Source organism: Vigna unguiculata, chromosome 10 (genome assembly GCF_037176805.1).
Source record: "Vigna unguiculata cultivar grain cowpea cultivar isolate G323 ecotype 2 chromosome 10, ASM3717680v1, whole genome shotgun sequence".
Taxonomy (NCBI): domain Eukaryota; kingdom Viridiplantae; phylum Streptophyta; class Magnoliopsida; order Fabales; family Fabaceae; genus Vigna; species Vigna unguiculata.
The window spans coordinates 5658202-5679421 of NC_140801.1; the positions used below are offsets into that span (position 1 = coordinate 5658202).

At 34.9% G+C, this 21220-nt stretch overlaps 1 protein-coding gene across 1 annotated transcript; it reads right to left on the reverse strand.

Annotated features, from left to right (window-relative positions):
* Positions 1-14786: 14786 nt before the first annotated feature.
* LOC114166845 (TMV resistance protein N-like) lies at positions 14787-18908 on the reverse strand. Its single transcript, XM_028051708.2, has 5 exons — positions 18329-18908; positions 17152-18232; positions 16831-17055; positions 15992-16720; positions 14787-15313 (listed from the first exon to the last, which is right to left on the reverse strand). The coding sequence occupies exons 1-5, from the start codon at positions 18832-18834 to the stop codon at positions 14864-14866; spliced, it is 2991 nt and encodes a 996-aa protein (XP_027907509.2). The 5' UTR covers positions 18835-18908; the 3' UTR covers positions 14787-14863.
* Positions 18909-21220: the final 2312 nt, after the last annotated feature.

Genomic DNA, 21220 nt, shown 5'->3' on the forward strand with positions numbered 1-21220 from the left:
AGGAGTGTTTAAGAATTTTATTTTTTTTTTTGAGAAGAAAATAATGAATATTATGTAGTATGAATATATGGTGATATATGAAATCATGATAAATGGTGTAAGATTAGATTCTCTTAAAGATTGTAAAGATTAATGTGCTTAAGTTTGAAGGATAATCAATTAGTTTTGTTTAGATGTAGTGAAATTGACTCTTTAAGGTTAGATGAAAGAAAATGAGTTAATTAAAGCAGAGTTGAATCAATTGAGAAAATTAGTGATTAGTTGTAAGAATTGAATGGAATGGATTTCGAGTTTAATTATATGATATTTAGTTATTCTTAGAATTTAGGAGTCCTAGAGCACATTTTTAAGGTGATGAAAAACACTAAATGAAAGAGGGTAAAAGAGAAGTATCTCCATCTATTTGAAACTAAATAAATTTCGGGGACGAAATTTCTAAAAGGGTGGGAGAATTGTAACACCCTCTATTTTATATTAATTATATTTAACTTTCTTGTTTAAATATATAGAGTGAAGTAATTTTATGATTTCATAAGTAAATTGACAAAGGGTTTTATACAATGTAAAAGATGATTTATTTTTTTGTGCTAACTACTTATTTTGAGTTGTGTAAGTAAAAGTGTGATTAAGGCTTCATTAACCATTGGATTAAGCTGAAATTTTTATAGAGCATTCTTAAAACATAGTTCTTCAATATGAACGGTGAGATTTTGAATTGGAGGTGTATGCAAGGAGCAGTTACTTCCACACTTTAGTGTAAAAGTAAGGTCTCCAGCTGCTGTCCAGTTCTGAGTTACCTTAGTAAATATTTTATTCCCGCTTCTTTAGCCGTTGGATCAAGATGAAATTTTTATACAAAGTTATTAAGACATAGCACTAAATGTTGACCGTTTGGATTTGTATTTAGAGATCTGTGGTGATAGAAATAATTCTTGCAGTTTGAACTAGCGTCAGTTACGTCCTGTTTTGGGTTATTTTAGTAAAAATTTGATTCCAGTTTTATTAACCGTTGGATGGAGTTCCAATTCGTTCGACCTGTTCTACAGACATAGGTCTTTAGTTTCACCGTTTGGATTTACAAATAGAGCTGTGTATTAAGAGATATGAATTTTACACTTTGGAGTGAAAACAAGTCTTCTAGAAAGTCAACAAGTCTTCTTGCAACTACCATGAAGTCTCCTACAATGAGAATTTCGACCAAGCTTCTCTATATGGTCAAGATAAACTTATCCTCACTAAGGAATCTCATAAATTTACCATCAATACATCCTTATCCCTTTGTCCAAGATTTTTCCTATAAATAGGACTTCACTTTACACATCTTCTTCACAAAATCCAAAACAATAGAGAAGGAAAGGTATAAACTCTTGGGAGAAAATTGAAGTAGGAGAGGAAAATCTAGAATCTTGAGGTCTTCATTTTCATCTTAGAGTATATTTAGCATCTTCAAGGTATGGGGGGTCTATCTCAAATCTCTAAGTCTTTATCTTAGCAAGTTTTCTTTAAGTATACAATCTATCTTCTTGATTCTGAAATTTTTATACATTATCTTGAAATTTTGAGTTGAAAAATGGATTCCTTGGGTATGAAAACCTAGGGTTAGGTTCAAGAATCATCTTATTTGGATTTTTACACAAAAAGTTACAAATAAAACAAGTTTGCTATTTTACTTATAAAATTTTATACGGAAATTATGTTTTAATTATGATTATTGTTTTGATTAATTTTCTGTAAAGTTATTGTGAAAGAATGATTTATGCTTGGTTGTTTTTACTATTTTGAAAATTGTGACAAATTAAAAATGCAGTTGTTATGCTGCCAAAATTTTGTGAAAGTCTCAAGAATTATAAAGATAATGTGAAAGGATGATTAAAGTACAGAAATAAAGAATAAAAAGGACTGTATGGATAGTACAGAGATACACTGGGTATAGAGTCCAGAGAAAGGTCTGATAGACCTAGGAGAATCGAGGGTGGTGATATAGATACCCTGGATTGACGTATACAATTAGCCGGGTATTCGAAAATTCACAGGCCTCACACTCTATTCTCGACCGTCCTCTTGACTATACTTTAAGACCAGGAAGGTGGAATAACGTACACGTTGTATCCGTGAGAACGTTTAGCCTGCTGGCACTATCCATATTGGCATAAGACCATTATGATTCGGAAAAAAATCTAATGGCAGTGTTTGGGGCCCAAAGTATATAAAGAAATAATATGAGATGAATATACTGATGAGTTGAAACTCGGAATTATACAAATATGATTATTAAAAGATTGATAATGAGGATTTTGATATCCTAAATTTAAAACATACGGAAATGATTATTTTATTGATTAATTTGATTTTGATATTTTTGGCATGGTTAGTTATGACATTATGGAGATTTAAACTTTTGTGAAAATGTTTCATTCAATTGAAAGTTTATTCAAATGACCATACTTTGAAATGTTATGATGAAGTTTTGGAGTTAAGGGAAAGACTCACCCTTACTTTCTTTATTTTTCAGAGGAAGAAATTGGAGACCTAGAATGTAATAATGAGATTGTTTAGCCTAACTTTTCTTGTAACCTTGGATTATGTTAAAGCTACAACTGATATGGTGTAACTTGTTTGTGATGTATTTCAAACTAAAAGTACCTTTAGTTGGTTGTAAAAGTATAAACAAACATCTGTTACAAACACTTATATGTATGTTAACATTTTATTCGCATAAATATCATGTGTGTCTAACAGATGATACATTCGAGTGATGTATTATTATTATTTTTTGTTTGGTATTTATTAATTGAATACAAATAAATTTTTCCTTAAGTAAATGATACATTAGACAAGTAAAGAACATCTAGTAGCACCGAATTCTAGTTGGGGTGTTACACCTGGCGGAATACCCCTCACCGCCAGGCGCCTCCTGATATTCAGACCCACTGTACCGTTGCTACCGCCTGGCGGGTTCAATCCCGCCGCCAGGCGCCATCTCAGAACGTCGTCACGTGCTGGTTTATCTGCACTCCACTCCTAGATTATTCTCCATACTTGCTTTGTACTATCTGAATCACTCGTTTTTGATGAATATGTTACCCCAATACTAGTTTTATTCATTCAAGTCTTCTCATCCTATCTTACCTATGCGTTACACTAATTAAGGTTATTTAGAAGATTCCCCTAGTCTGACCACAGCATGATTAATCCTTCCATTATGCTCACATGAAATCCCCCTCTATTTGGTACCCAGTCTGACCAAAAAGCACTCCCTTCACTATGGTATTTTTCAGCCTTAAGACCTATCTGTCAACATTCTCTTCTCATTGTCCACCCCATAATTGACCCCATCTTATTAGTCATACTTAAGTCTACACTCTCCTAATTTTCCAATTCATCCCGTAGTTAAATTTGTTCACACCCAATATTATTACTCCCACTGCACGAATTTCCACTCCTCCAGCTTGAACCAGTCCCACCAGACCTCCAGTCTGCCACTGCTGCAACGCCACCGCCTGAAGATAACCGATCTCCCGTCAGACGATGCACCAGACCTGAGAGCCATCCTATTCTCTTTTGCCACTGCTAACCCTCTCAACCATCACCTATCATCTATCTCACTGCAATTCCTCCTATTTTGGCATAACAACTCCGATAATGTCAGTCCCTCCATCACTACCACCGTACCCCGCAAGGATCACAACAATTTCATTCCAAGAGCACTCCGCTTTCATCTCCATCACACTAAATCGCTGTTTCATTCATTCTTACCTACTAATGCGTAAATTGTACATCATGTAATATCCAATTCATCTAATGTTAATCACCAACAGCTTTCTTCCCGATTAGATTAACTCAGCGTTCCAGAAAACCCCAAAACAGGAAAAATGGTCCCGCGCTGCCTGGCTGTTCAACCAGCCCCGCCAGGTGCTTCATCCACAACCCAGAAATTTAGTGTAACTCCAAGCGTCGCCTGGCGGCCGGGAATGTGCTGCCAGGCGGTTCCCCTCCCAGAACCCCCAAAACTCGCATAAAAAGATGAGCCGCCTAGCGGTGATTCATCACCCGCCAGGCGGTTTCTGGAAAATTTCCAGAAACGCAGAAATTCAAACATACAGCAGCAAATAGACATTCAATCATCATACATCACATGTTATTATTCTTTTTAAAGCAAAATCGCGGAGTCCAGCTCCCCTAACCTGGAATCCCTTCGCTTAAATTGAATTGTTTGAGATACTCCAATGATCACTACGTCTCCCCCTTCTTGATGTAGTCACTCGAACCTCACCAGAACCTCACTCAAACCTCACCAACCTCTCTGATTTTCGTGCTCTAATTCAGGTCGCTATTCCAGCTTGCCAAAACCTTCCCTATGGCCACTTTTTACCCTTTTAAACTTGGCTTTTAGTAGAGTTTAATTACCCAAAACGAAATTTACTTAATGGTACTGTTAACTACCATTTAATTGACCTTTATGATCTGTTTTTCAGCTACCCAAGGCTGCCTCTCAACTATCTAGGGTTTTTCCCAACCTTTCATATTCAATTCAAAGCCAAAATGCCAAAAATAATGTTTTTAGTTTGGTTCTCCAAGGTTTGAACCCATAACCATTCAATCACAAAGTAATTACACCACCAATTCAACCAAGTCATGTTTCATGCTTAACAAATGCAATTCAGACATCATAACATTCCAGAACATAATTACATAGATTTAAATAATAAAACAATAACACAAAAGTTAGCATACATAGGACTCGAACCCAAGTCCTCTCACACAATTTAAGTACTCTCAACCACATGAGCTAGCACTTTTCCACGTCATACTAACCATAATTTAATGTCATAATTATTTCCCCTCCCGTATCTATTAATTAATTAATTAATTAATTAATTAAATTCTACGGGTCTTACAGGCAACCTCATCGGATTACCATCAGTGAGATTACTATCTTTCTCGGGTGTGATCTTCTCCACCTTATTAATGTCTTCAATGGTCTGGTCTTCCATGAATTGTACATCACGACTTCTAACAAGCTTCTTCTCAACAGGATCATAAAACTTGTAGCCAAATTCATCCTCTCCATAGCCAATAAAGATACATTGCCTTGTCTTTTTATCTAACTTGGATCTTTCATCCTTAGGAACATGAACAAATGCCCTGCAACCAAAGACACACAAATGATCATAGCTAACATTCTTACCAAACCAAATTTTGTCTGGCACCTCAGTATTCAAAGCAACTGCGAGACTGAGATTAATAACATGCACAGCTGCAAGCAATGCCTCTCCCCAAAAGTGCTTAGGCAACTTTGCTTCTGAAAGCATACATGTAACCCTTTCAACCAAGGTCCTGTTCATCCTCTCCGCTAGACCATTCAACTGAGGAGTTTTAGGAGGAGTTTTCTCGTGTCTAATACCATGCTGCCTGCAATAAACATCAAAAGGTCCACGATACTCACCACCATTATCACTACGGATGCATTTCAGCTTCTTGCCTGATTGCGTCTCAACCATAGCATGAAATTCCTTGAACTTTTCAAGTACTTGACCTTTCCGCCGAAGAGCATAGACCCATAGCTTCCTGGAACAATCATCAATAAAAGTAACAAAGTAAAGTGCACCACTAAATGACTTTACCTTTAATGGGCCACAAACGTCAGAATGCACCAATTCAAGCAATTCTGACTTCCTTGAGGGAGAATGCTTCTTAAAAGATACTCTGGTTTGTTTACCAGCCATGCAATGAGAACATTTCTCCAATTCTGCATTTCTCAATCCCATAAGCACATCCTTTTTAGCTAAGCAGTTAAGCCCTTTCTCACTTATATGACCAAGCCTCCGGTGCCACAAAGATGCCTCCATATACATAGCATTCACACTGTCTTTAGCAACCAAAGCTTTAGTCTAGTACAATTTAGATTGTTTCTCCCCTCTGGCCATAACCAAGTTACCTTTAGTGAGCTTCCATTTACTAGAACCAAAGTGATTGTCATAACCACAATCATCAAGCAACTGCGCAGAGATTAAATTAAAACGAACATCCGGAGCATGTTTGACTCCTTTAAGCAACAACTGCACTCCCATGTTGGTTTGCAGGCAAACATCACCAACACCAATCACTTTAGACTCACCATCATTACCCATCTTCAACACTCCAAAATCACCAGAAGTGTAAGATGTGAAGAACTCCTTCCTAGGTGTAACATGCAGTGTAGCACCACTATCAATAATCCACATGCTCTCATCAGATACAAGATTAACGGACTCAAAGTCACGAAGAAGAACGAGATCACCATCTGTAGCAGTAGTGACACTATCATCATCATCATCATGGTCATTCTCTCTCTGCTTGCCCTTCTTGTCTTTGTTCTCCTTTTTCCACTTAAAACAATATTTCTGAATGTGCCCAGTTTTATGACAAAAATGGCACTCTAAATTCTTGTATCTTGACTTGGACTTGCTCCTACTCTTCTCTCTACCACCTTTATGTTCCTTTTTCTGACTTCTCCCCCTAGCTTCTGTAACAAGCATCTCAGACTGAGATGAAGAACCATGTGCCTTCCTTCTCATCTCTTCATTAAGAGCGCCGCTTTTTGCCATCTGAAAAGAAACAACACCATTCGAGGCAAAGTTTGTAATTGAAACCCGAAATACCTCCCAAGACTCTGGTAAAGTATTAAGCAACCATAATCCCATAACTTTGTCATCAAACTTTATGCCCATTCCTGACAATTGATTTAGGAACCCTTGAAATTCATTTAAGTGATCAGAAATAAAAGAATTCTCCCTGTACCTCAAATTCATCAAGAAATTTAACAAATACAATTTATTATTGCCCGACTTAGAAGCATACAAAGACTCAATCTTCTCCCACAAAGCTCTAGCATGCGTCTCATTAGCAATATGATTATAAACAGTATCTTCAACATATTGCCGAATAAAACCACATACTTGTTGGTGCTCAAAGTCCCATTCTTCTTCAGACATAGAATCTGGCTTTTGTGTAGTAAAGACCGGAAGATGCAATTTCTTGACAAATAATAAATCTTTCATCTTGCCCTTCCACAAATGATAATTTGTACCATTCAAAGCAACCATCTTTGCATTTGCCTCCATCATTCAAGCAAGTAAATATAGCCCAACCAAGAGCTCTGATACCACTCTGATGGGGAAAACAACAACAAACAATATACCAGAGAATGCAGCGGATATAATTTCCCCTAACTTGCAAGAATCTATGAGGAGCAATAATCAAAGAGCAGCAATAATAAATCACCAAAAGCACAAATAAAGACACCAAGATTTTTAACGTGGAAAACCCCTCAAATCAAGGGTAAAAACCACGAGTCGTCAAGACCAAAGAAATAGCTTCACTATGATCAACAAGAGTACAAAAAAGAGTCTCAATCAATAGCACAAATTAGTGCCAACACCCAACCAAACAACAAAGCAACAAAGCTTTCAAATAGAGAAGAACAAGATTGGAAAACCTCTAAAAATCACTGCTGCAGTGCGAAATTAATATCTCCCAACTCAGACCTCGTATCAAAGATCCGACCTGTCAGAATGAAGATCAATGAGTTCCGAACCTGCTGTAAAAATTTCAGCCCGATCCAACGGTGAACGAATCCGCAGCGCCGATTCTACTGTGACAGCTCTGTGAAAAACGTGAACAGAAATTTCTCTCTACCTCTCCCTCTATGTGTTAGGGCTTTCCGTGTGTTCTGACTCTATTGTTCTGTCTCTCTATTTATATTGCAGCCCCCTCTCCACTAGGTTAAGTGAGACATGGGCTTCTTAAGTTTTGGGCCTTTTCTCCACATAGGAAGGGAGCCCAATACCCAACATGTTCTTTCTAACATTTTTGTTTTTAATTGTGTAAGAGAGAACGAGTTTGTTTATTTTCTCTAGGTAGGTTTATTTGAGTAAAGTAAAATAGCTTAAAAGAGAAATAAATTTTTTTAAAAACTAAATGTAGGAAAAGTGTGACACATACTCTTACGAGAAAATCAACTTTAAGATAAAGTTTAATAGTAGGGTTGGAGCGGATGAAAAGAAAGAAAAATTGTAAAAATAAGAAAATATAAGATGTTCGATGTAAGGCAAACAACGTGTTTACACCATGAAGGAAGTCTCTTGTTGGACTCTAAGAGTAAATTTAAACTTCAAGGAGCGTTGTTTCGATGATGATATTTATAGCTTTCATTGCTTGCGTTTAAGTGTTTCACAGATAAGATATTCACAAGAATTTCAATTTAGTAGACAATAAATGTTAAAATTAACCAACCAATAAAAACATGTGAAAAATATATTTTGTTTGCTTCAACCAATTCAAGTTGCAATAATCCTTTAAATGATTCTTAATGTTTCAAAACAGAATAATTAATTATCTGCTTTGTTAAGTGGTTTCTAGCAATGAAAGATGAGATCAAAGAAGAACCTGATGGTAATAAAAGATACAAGGCTAGACTCGTAGTAAAAGGGTTGTAACAGAAACAAGGAATTGACTTCACAAAATTTATTTTTTTCTGCCGTTGTTAAGATGACTACCATCAGAGTTATATTGAGTATAATAGCTATAGAAAATCTTCATCTAAAGCAGTTAGATGTCAAAACTGCATTCCTACATGGGGATCTTGAGGAAGAAATTTTTATGACAACCAAAAGGGTTTGAAGTACAAGGCAAAGAGAATCTTGTACGTAAGCTTCATAAAAATTTGTATGGATTGAAACAAACACCGAGACAATAGTACAAGAAGTTTAATGAGTTTATGAGAAACTCAGGATTTCACAGATGTGAAGAAGATCATTGTTGTTATGTGAAGAAATATGTTGACAGCTACATCATACTTGCCTTGTATGTTGACAACATGTTGATTGTTGGTGCTAATAAGGGAGAAATTAACAAGTTAAAGAAACACCTATCAAAAAATTTGAAATGAAGGATCTTGGTCCAGCCAAACAAATTCTTGGTATGAGAATCTTCGGGGATAGATCTGAAGGTATTCTGGCCTTATCTCAGAAAAAATATATAGAAAATTTGCTTAGTAGATTTAAGGTTGAAAATGCTAACACCAGGAATATACCTTTGGGAACTCACTAAAAGTTTTCAAAAAGGAAATATTCTCAGACAGAGGAAGAAGAAAGTCACATGTCTAAAGTGCCATATCCATATGCAATTGAGAGCTTGATGTATGCTATGGTTTGCACCAAACCTAACATAGCACATGTAGTTGGAGTTATGAGTAGGGTTCTATCATATACAAACTTGGGAGGTGATCTGAATGGTAGAAAGAGCATAATAGGTTATGTTTTTACATTGGGTTCGACATCTATCAGTTGGAAGTCTAAACATGAAGGAAGAGTCTCTCACTTAACCACAAAAGTTGAGTATATAACTATCTCAGAAGCAAGGAATGAAATGATAGGGTTGAAGAACATTCTAAAAGAATTAGTAAAAGAGAAAGATGACTCTCAGTTATTTAGTGACAATCAAAATGTTATTTGTCTTTCTAAAATCCAACTATTCATTTAGATGGAAGCACATTGAATTGAGGTATCATTTTATCAGAAACCTGATAAATGATAGAGACTTGTTTTTGTTGAAAATTCCAGGTGCAAAGGATCCAGTTGATATGTTGACCAAGATTGTCACAACAAATAAGTTGAGGCTTTGTATTGCCTCAATTGGCCTTCAAGAAAATTGATGATGATGGCACAATCCTAGGTGGTATTGTAAATCAAACTCTAAGTGGGAGAATTGTTAGTATTATGTGTAACATCCCGACTGGATATTACGGATTTAAATAATAAAATAAATAAATAATAAATAAACTGCATTTAATGAAATATCATTTCCCAAAACGCGGGAAATTTAAAACATTTATTTACTCCAATTGTAGTAAAAAATCCAGAATTTTAAACTAAATTAAGATACCAAAGTCTCATAATGTAAAAGTTTACAACTGATTCAAACACATAATAAAAATTCTGAATACAATCTCCATAGCCAGCCCCGCTTTGGATCTATGCCTTACCAGATCACCTGCAACATCATCTGCTCCCGTGTACCGCGTACACGATCATCGCTAAACACAAGCAGATAGGGTGAGCTAATATCAAACCATCATATATATAAGACAATTATATATCAACATAAATATACCAAAGGAATACCATTCTTTGATTTGATGCCATATGACCACCACCGTGTTAACCGTGTTCTACGTCTTCTGATGAGTACCTCAAGATGTCTTGCTGCCACACCTACTAGCCACAACTAGTAGAGCACGTGCGGGAAACTATGCTACAGACCACACTCCGTAACGCCAAGTGGAGTTCCCAATATGAATAATCATTTGTAATGTCCCAAGACTACCAAACTCGTCATACTGAGGAGGGCAATCTAACTTGATCATCCGTACATGCCACAACGTGCACACTTTACCGGCAACACCAACCAACCCGAGCCACAACGCAAGAGTTCCTCGTGTTCATCCGCCATCCCGAGCCACAACTCAAGAGATGTCATTCCGAGCCACAACTCAAGGAATGCCACGTGTTTAACCCCTATCCCGAGCCACAACTCAAGGGATACGTTCCGAGCCACAACTCAAAGAACACCAGCAAACCAACCTTCCAGATATCACCAAAGCCTTGTAGACCATTCACATCAAAGTAAGCAAACTTTATTTCTACTATAGTAATGTCGCCTGGCGCTGCTCACGAGTCACCAGGTGCAACGGGCTTCCACACCGCCTGGCGGGGGACACGTGCCGCCAGGCGATAAGCACCTCTAAAGCCGTTGTTCTTGCAGGTATCGCCTGGCGGGACAACACTCACCGCTAGGCGCCACACGTCCAATACCCCTCTGTTTTGTAACTTCGGCTTGGTGGTTCATACCTCACCGCCAGACGCTACACCAGTACAGCGAATTGTACTGGTTTAGGCACCTCAAACCTAATTGCTCACTCTACCTAAGCACCAAAAACCCACAATGAACTTCACTAAGTTAATTAAATGAATTTCCAGATGATTAAATCTTGCTACCAATCTATTTTAATATCATTTAGATTCATGACCCAAGATTACCAATAATGGAACTTGCTCAAGTTCAACATTGCCATGTTACAATATACCAATGTTAAGTTTATACCTCATATACTATAGTATTTACCCTAATTATTACCTAAGTCTCTACCAACTTTCATATAGCATAACCATCATATCTTAACAATATTTACACTACAATTCCAACTAGAGCAATTCCACTTAACCTTACCATTCTAACATTTCAGTTTGCCTTACCACCAAACCAACTTCTGGTTTTATTAACCTGAACTCTACTATTATAGTATCCAAACCTAGCCAAGACAATCATAGCTTATTGATCATAGATAACCTCATCTCACTCATTTCCTATACTCTTAGTCCTCATCCAGCATATCCAAAATTCTCATTTGACACTCACATGATCTAGTTTAATCCCTAACCTTCATTGCACACCAAAACACACGAACACAATTCTCTTGTATAGCGCCTGGCGGCAAATTGGGTGCTGCCAGGCGGTTCCTGCAATTCCAGGAACCCTGAACTCCCCCTTGCACCTATGAACCTCAACCAATCTCTATCACCTTGGTTTCAATCAATTTACGACTCAGTAGGCTGTACTCACGTGTTTAGATTCACGATTCATTCCTAAAACTTCCAATATTTGTAATTCCATTAACATTTCCCCCTTAAGTTAGTGTAGATATAAAAATCCCCAAAATCATCAACCCTAGCTTAATGTTCATATAGTTTTTCATTCAATTGAACCTTCAACTACATATAATTCCACGAAATCTGACCTCCAAACGTTTACCAAGCGTTAGTACTATCTTTTACCCCGATCAGAATTAACCTAGAAACCCCAAAACACCAAAATTGAACCAAAATTGGTTCACGTCGCCTGACAGGTGTTCATTACCGCCAGGCAATTCATCAAAAACCTAGAAAACTAGGTGGCAGGCATGTGTCGCCTGGCAGCCAGGGATATGCCGCCAGGCGGTTCCCCCTTCAGGAACCAAGAAATTACTCCAAATGCATGAGTCGTCTAGCGGCTATGAAAAGCCCGTCAGGCGGTTTCTGGAAAATTTCCAGAAACACAAATTTCATGAAATGAACAAGTTATATACATCCAATTGAACATACTTTTCATACAGATTAAACAATACAACTCAGAAAGAACGCGTTCAACTCCCATAACCTGGAAATCCTTGCTTAAACTTGATTAATCTTTGATTCTTCCTTGCTCCCAATGGCTTGCCTCAGTTCTCTCCAATTTAGCTTCTATGCTTCACTCACAGCACCAATTTCACTATGAATCCACTCTCTCTAATGTGCAGAACAATGTCAAACTCAAAACTCTCCCTTTCCTTCTCAAATGTGCAGATTAATGGTTCTAAAATGAAAATGGCATTAAAAGGGGTGTAATTGCCATTCAAGGTCCATCATTAGTTGTTTTTCCAGCCCCTTTGGCTACCCGCACGAGGTTGCTAGGGTTCCCAGCCCTTCTCATCCTTGTCAAAAATAATTTTAGCAAAAAGAAGGCTTAATTTGTGTCTACCATGATTCAAACCTATAACCATGCCAATGTCAAGTCAATGCAAAATCATTCAACCAATTTATGTTTCATGATAATTCTTAAAATTCTAAGATTGTGTTATCACTCAACATGATCAAGCATTTTATTAAAATAAAAAACAATTAAATAACACATAAATGACATACTTAGGATTTGAACCCAAGTCATCTTAACACAATCAAGTACTCTCAACCACTTACACTTGTCAAGTCATAACCATGCCAATGTCAAGTCAATGCACAACCATTCAACCAATTCATGTTTCATGATAATTCTTAAAATTCTAAGATTGTATTATCACTCAGCATGATCAAACATTTTATTAAAATAAAAAGCAATTAAATAACACATAAATGACATACTTAGGATTTGAACCTAAGTCATCTCAACACAATCAAGTACTCTTAACCACTTGAGCTAATACTTTTTCATATTACATTAGTCAATAATAAATGTTATAAAGGCTCCAACTACCGGCATCTATTAATTAATTATTTATTGAATTAATTAAATTTCACGGGTCTTTATATTATGCACATCGCTTAGTATTGTGAGATGTGATTCTTTATTTTGCTATATAATAAGCAACCCTATATAAAGTTTGAGATACACAGAAATAAAATACTTCCTAGTGTAGTCGTGAGACATACACGTTATGCGCTAAACTACGTTAAATTCTTGTTCCTTTATTTTTTAAAAGTTTACGATGGTTTGGTTCCACATTTAGTAAGGATGACCTTGAAGAATGATATATAAATATAAAACTTCACCTATTTATTTTCTAAAAATTTTAGGTTACATTTATCTATATTTCTCAAAATTTTGAATTCAAAGTGATATCGTGATTATGTATAGTTTATTGTGTGACTTGGGTCATTAAAGTCATTGGGAATCATGGAAAAGAAAGCTTTTGTCAAGAAAGTCTTTGGGAATATTAGCACAAAACTTCTGCATCACCAACCAAAAGCTTGTCCTTTTGGAATTGTTATGTTGAAAATGCGTAGTGAGAGAAGACTTACATATGAAATGTATGAAGCTGGTCAAAATATGTGTTACTTCGTTGCAATTTCATTTGCAGTAAAGTTTTCCAAATTTTCGGTCCTCGACTTATTCCAAGTGGAAAATGATTTTAATCATAATCAAAACTTAAATTGTTTATACCTCTCCCAAAATGAAAACTACAGTGGACATTGAAAAAGATGTGTACAAGAATTGTGTTCGTTATAATTAGAAAATTGTAAATTGTTATGTGGGGACAAAAATCACTAAAACAAGACATTTTTTTAAATGCCTAATTTTTCAAAACTTAGCTAAGATTATAACCAACCACTAGAAAGTAGGTGAATATGAAATTACTTTTAAACTTTTTTACGAGGATTCTCAGTTTTAAAGCATATAGTAAATGAACTCTTCATATAACCAACATAGTGAACATTTTAAATTATCGTAACATATGTCAATTTTACATTCGATATTAATAAAACTGTTGTCCAATAATATTAATTATAGTTGTACTAGGCTAGAAGATTTTCTTTTTAATTTTTCTAAAAGATTATATTTGGAGATATCGAATGAAAATTAATTTATGAGAATTAAGTATCAAATATTTTTAACAAAATTAAAATAATTTGTATAAGATCATGACTATATTCGAAAAGAAAGTAGTTAAAAACTGAAAATTGAAAACTACAACCGAAAACTGTAATGAAACTAGAAAATGTAAAATGAGAAATTTGGTATATTTAAATTAAACATACATCAAATAAAATAAATGTTAAAACTAGAAGTAAAACTAAAATATGTTAGGTTTTGTCTTAAATAAAAGAATATGGCTACGGTGCTTATTATCTTGAAACAAAAACAGAGACTACCAATCAGATATCAAAGCAAAAGACCTAACAAACAACTATCTTTATTTCATAATGTATGTGTCTTTTTAAGAGGATTTCTTCATGAGATATTATATTGGTAGAAGGGAAAGCCGTTGAAAAACAAATTGCAAAAGGAAAAAGAATTGACAAAAGTAACCACAAGAAAACAAATAAAATAAACAGCCCAAGTAAAGCCGAAGAAGCACAATATGAAGAGTGAGAAACAGATTAAACTAAACATGAATTTCTTAACTATAAGCTATGCTCTAAAGAAAAAGCATGGAAAGGATGGGAGAAAAGAAATAGCAATGAAGGACACTAGGATTAATTCCATAAAGTGATCACGCTGTTCTTAAAGAAGATAAATGACTTTCCAAAAGTCACTTTACAATTTTCTTTATGAATCTAATGAGAGAATGTTTCTTTGGCAGAGACTCTTTGTCCATGTTATTTGATTCACCACAGATCAGATAGACAACTGTGTTCTTAACCACCAATCCAGGACCAAAACTCACAAAAATCTCGATCTTATCTTCAGATTCTAAATTTGACTTTATGGCATTCCAATCGTCATCGTTAAAGGAAATTACTGGGCCATGGTAGTGTATTTGGAATGTACACTTTGTGTAATTAACAATTAAGACACATCTAAGACATTCACTTACCACGATTTCAAGGGTTGATAAATAAATACACAAAGCCATTCCCTTCATGTCAAGATCTTGAGGCACGGTGAAAACAACAGAGTGTCCCTCACCCATATGGGCCAAACAATAAGGATCATTTACAATTGGGAGAAAAACATCACAAGACTCTCTGCTTGCCAAAATCTGTACCATGAGATAAAAAACATAGTCATTTATCTGATTTTGCTATTGAGATTGTCTGCTGCAATGCCTATTTTTTATTCAAAATCATAAAAATGTACGTAATGCACCATTAAAACATACCAATGGTAATTAACTTTACATAAATCTAGTTAATAATTTTGTTTTGTATAAATATATCGCCATCATGTGAATTTAGAATGCATTTCTGTTTTCCTCTCTTTCAGTTTATATTTCTAGTAAAGCAAGGAAGTTCAATTTCGTAGTTATTAGTATAAGCAAAATCACTTGGTTGTGAACAAAAACAAGATTCCTGAGAAAAATTGCTCACTTGTGATCTTTTCTTCATTGCATAGCTTAATACATTATTATAGCCAAGCAAAGCCAACAGCCAAAACAAAAAACTAAACCCACTGTGTCAAAACCGCTAACAACTAAGTAGCTAAAATTTAGCTATTCTTCCCTAATTAAACAAAACATAAATACTAAATATCAACATTGGTTAGTCCATTATTAAACTCATTCTTTTGGACCAAGTTGTGTGGCTGTAAAAGATAAGGGTGCTAAAAGTTTAGAATTGTAGATACTTTTAGATACTTCATAAAGATTATTTTTTGTTCTCTTAATGAATAACTAAAATTAGGTGAAGGTGATAAACGAAGGGAAAAGCTAGAGAAAAACCTCAAATATGTTATCGCCAACAGCATTGAAGAATTCATGGTATCTTCCAACACCAATCAAAGAACACCTGAAGTGCTGCTTTGAAATTCCTGAGTGTGTAATATTTGAAAAATATTCGACCGAAACATTTTTAATTTGCTTAGATAGTTGAAACTCGGTGTCACATTGTACCAAAACACTTCGAAGATTTGCGAGGGAGCTAAGCAATGGCGCAATATCATCCCAACTATTATCCGTATCCATCCACAACGAATGAATATAAGATATTGGATTCATTGTTGGCGATATCCAAGACCGAATGATGGAAGAAAAAAGATTATGTGGCAATCTCTCAAATCCAAGAAGGGATATATATCCAATGCTTTTTGAGCATACAATTGAAAAAGGCACTTGTCTCACAGCTGCATTTTCAGCAATTAGAGTTATCAAGGATTTCATTTGTTGCACTATATCTTTTTCTATGAGGTCAATCTTGGAACACCCAGAGAGAATGAGAGTTCTTAAAGATTTCAACTTATATATCCCTGTGGGCAGATTGCTTATACTCGTACAGTCCTTCAAATTTAGCAGTAAAAGGTAGCAGAGACATCCGATAGATTTGTGTACTTGGCGCAATCTCGGACAATCTTTAAGAATGAGTTGTTCAAGACTTGGTAGTCCGGAAAAGTCAGGAGTTTCTCTTAAATACTTGGAGTGACTAAGATTGAGGACTTTTAGCCACCTCAAAACCTACACAAAGAAAGTTACTTGAAAAACATTAGAGAAGAAACAATAGTAGGTTACTATTTTTATTTTAGTTAAGGTTTGCGTTTTAATAGAAAATGAGAAGTAATAAAAACCTGGGGTTGTTTCCAGAGTCGTAGAAAACAGTGCTTTAAATAAATTGCTATTACATCATGCAGACAAAAGTCGTCAGGAACGTATTGTGAAGAAACCCCATGCAAACTTATCCCTCTCAGTTTCTTAGAGGTGTTCTCTGAATTTCCATCGAGTTTCAGCAGTCTTGATGGTTCTAATCTGGCTGAACGTAGTTTCATAAGCAGTGCCTGAGAGACTTTTGTTTCCTGTGATGAAAAGCAAAGAATAACAAATGTATTAGACATGAGAAACCAAACCCTTCGAAATGAAGTTGCAAAACCATATATAAAGATTGTTCTTACTGTATTATCTATCAACACATATTCTGCATCGTCAACACACAGTTGGTTGTCCATCAAAGACTCATTTCTTGAAATTTCATGAATAATTGCTCTTCCCATTTCTTCTACCAAAGGATGCATTCCAAATTTCCTGTTCTTTTTAACTTTTATGAGGCTACGTTCTATGAGAACTCTTATTCCACTATCAGCGTCTACCCCACAACCATTTAGGATCTTCGTAGCATAGGTTCTGCCCTTACCAACAAAGAAACAACATACATCAAGGAATAAATCCTTTTCTATTTGATTGCGTAAACCGTCGAAGCCTATTTTCAATTTCTGTTCAGCATTGTGCGAGGGAATTTTCTCTAATTCAAACAATACACTATGCCATTCTTCTTTGGTCCTTTCAAATAAACAGCTTCCGATGACTTCAAGAGCTAGAGGTAGTCCTCCACAATAATGAACTACTCTTTTTGCCAGTTCATTGTATTCTTCTTTTGGTTTTGGTTCTCTAAATGCGTGCCAACTAAGAAGCTCAAGGGACTCTTTTTCGTTCATTAGCTTTACCCGAAAGACAGAATCGGGTTGACCTCTCCTGAGTTCTAGGATTTCATATCTTGTTGTAACGATTATCACAGTTCCTTCACCAAACCATTTACAGTAATCCCATAGATCTAGGAATATACTAAAGTAAGGAACATCGTCAAGTACTATGAGCATCCTTTTTCCAGAAAGTCTTTTCCGAATCATACTTCTTCCAATATCAGCCTTAGGTATCTCCACCTTTGCTTTTAGGATGTCTAAAAGAAGTTGTTCTCGTAAACGAAGATCCCCTCTTATTTCGCCAACTTGTCCTTCGATGAAACTTTTCTTCGTGAATGTATCCTGAATTTGATTGTAGATGGCTGTGGCAAGGGTGGTTTTACCAGATCCTCCCTCTCCATATATCCCTATTATACAAACTTCTGTGGATTTACTTCTGATAGTTCGAATCACATCTTCCACGCGAGAATGTAGTCCAACAGGAAATTTAGTAGCAGACATAACTGGTAAATTAAGGACGCTCTTAACAATTTTGTCCACTAATTCAGCATCACTCCTTCAAGTTCAATAGCAGTTATGGAAGAAGTCATCTGTTTAAAACAAAAAAAAAAATCTCAGGTTTTAAAGATGCTTGAGTGAGTGAGTGATTTACCTGTGATTGCTCTCATCCCATCCAAAGAAATCTGCAGCTTTGGTGAGTGCTTGGCTCCACCTGGACATGCCAAGCTCCAGTTGTTGTGTTGAGAATGTTTGATATGCAGTTGCTTTGAAGGCTTTTCCAAAATCACCCTTTTGAAGACGTACATCAGATGGCTCAACTTCGTAATATATAGGCAGAAGATGTCGGGAATAAGTTTGGTGCCATCGAATGATTTGCCGAAGTTGATGAAGACACCAAGCAGATTGAGCATAGGTTTTGGTGAAGACAACAATTGCTACTTGATAGAGATCGAGAATAGGTTCTTGGATGTGCATTTCATTCACTGCGTTCTCCTCGTGAAAGAAAGTGGTGAAGCCGACAGCAGAGAGGGCAGAATCAAGATGAGAAACAAATTTCTTGCGGATGTCCTCTCCAGAAAAGTTGATGAGCACATCGTACCTCTGTTGGAGTTTGGATGATGAAGACGTGAATTCCATGGAAGGAATGGATGAGGCCATCAACTGTTAGAAAAGAATGCAATAATGCTAATACGACACAACCTTTCAAAGAACACGAAGATTAATATGTTCTTTTTTTTTTTTTTCAATCATGGAAGCGCGACCATTAAATAATCTCTATGCCATCTTTGAAAATAAAAAAGTATATTATTTATTTAACATTTTTCTTTTGTTCTTTTTTACAGAGTCAGGTTGCCATCTTTGAAAATAAAAAAGTATATTATTTATTTAACATTTTTTCTTTTGTTCTTTTTTACAGAGTCAGGTTCTGATACGGATTCTGCAACTTCACCCCACTGTGTAAACAACAGCAAGCCCAGCTGCTGTAAATAATTTCTTTCATGGACGATACTGCCCCTCAATTGCATCCCAATTACTCTTCTAAATTTTCAGTAATATCATAAACCATAATTAATTAATCACCTGCAGTATTTAACAGTAAGAACATGCAGTGGACCATATTCACATTATTTTTTAGTCAATATTGCATCGGTTTGTAAAAAATTCAAAAGCATCATTCTCATGGGTCAATTTTGTCATTCTACCGAAAATTAAAACAAAATTTGCCTTGGAACTTGGAAGTTTCTTTAAAATAATCTCTTGTGCCACCCACGATAGTATTTAAAAAAAATAACAGTCCATAATTTTTATAACAAATATTATATCAAGAAGAAATTGCATTTATTTTTGTCTCGGTGCTGAATGACGATGAGGCCTACTTTTAAATAATATATATTACTTTTAAATCTTTAATAAACACATCGAGGTTTCTTCTATTTATAGTAATAAATTTTATTCATTTATTTATAGAAAATAACTTTATTAACTTTTAAAATATCTTAAAGTAGGTGAATATGAAATTACTTTTAAACTTTTTTAACTTTATTAACCAACCTCTATAAAGTAGGTGAATATGAAATTACTTTTAAACTTTTTTACGAGGATTCTCACTTTTAATGCATATAGTAAATGAACTCTTTATATAACCGACATAGTGAACATTATAAATTATCGTAACATATGTCAATTTTACATTCGATATTAATAAAACTGTTGTCCAATAATATTAATTATAGTTGTACTAGGCTAGAAGATTTTCTTTTTAATTTTTCTAAAAGATTATATTTGGAGATATCGAATGAAAATTAATTTATGAGAATTAAGTATCAAATATTTTTAACAAAATTAAAATAATTTGTATAAGATCATGACTATATTTGAAAAGAGAGTAGTCAAAAACTGAAAATTAAAAAACTACAACCGAAAACTATAATGAAACTAAAAAATGTAAAATGAGAAATTTGGTATATTTAAATTAAACATACATCAAATAAAATAAATGTTAAAACTAGATGAAATTAAAATATGTTACGTTTTGTCTTAAATAAAAGAATATGGCTGCGGTGCTTATCTTCAGATTCTAAATTTGACATTATGCCATGCCAATCGTCATCGTTAAAGGAAATTACTGTGCGATGATTGTGTATTTGGAATGTACACTTTGTGTAATTAACAATTAAGACACTTCTAAGACATTCACCTACCACGATTTCAAGGGTTGATAAATAAATACACAAAATCAATCCCTTCATGACAAGATCTCAAGGCACAGTAAAAAAAATACAGAGTGTCCCTCACCCATATGGGTCAAACAATAAGGAACATTGACAATTGGGAGAAAAACATCACAAGACTCTCTGCTTGCCAAAATTTGTACCATGAGATAAAAAAACTTAGTCATTTATCTGATTTTGCTATTGAGATTGTATGCTGCAATGCCTATTTTTTATTCAAAATTACAAAAAGGTACGTAATGCACCATTTAAACATACCAATGATAATTAACTTTACACAAATCTAGTTAATAATTTAGTTTTGTATAAATATATCGCCATCTGAATTTAGAATTGTTGAGATTTTTAGGGCTTTTAAAAATATGAGAGATATGAAATATATGAGAGATATATGTGATATGTTATACGGATGAACATATTTTTGTATTTTATTGATATACTCTATATATAGAGCAAAATATAACAAAATATTAAGTATAAAATATTTAGAATATCTCACTCCTAATCTAAAATAATAACTAATTTCCTAAAACTGTAATATATATTTAAAATTGAAATATTTTCTAAAAACTAATTTAAATAAAAAAGATATTAAGTAATATTCTCAACAAGAATACATTTCTATTCTCCTCTCTTTCGGTTTATATTTATATGACCATTGGGAATAAAACAGTCGTGAATCTAGTAAAGCAAGGAAGTTCAATTTCGTAGTTCTGCTTACTTGTGATATGTTCTTCATTGCATAGCATAAGCAAAGCTAACGACTACTAAACCCAATATGTACCGCATCTAGTCGGCCTAAGCCAAATAAT

Excerpts from the sequence above, each read along its gene's own strand:
- LOC114166845 (XM_028051708.2), bottom strand. The coding sequence starts at position 18,834 with ATGGCCTCATCCATTCCTTCCATGGAATTCACGTCTTCATCATCCAAA. Across the intron at positions 18,233-18,328 it reads TGGGATGAGAGCAATCACAG|GAGTGATGCTGAATTAGTGG; the intron begins GTAAATCACTCA and ends TTGAACTTGAAG. Across the intron at positions 15,314-15,991 it reads TTGGCGATAACATATTTGAG|ATTTTGGCAAGCAGAGAGTC; the intron begins GTTTTTCTCTAG and ends CTCATGGTACAG.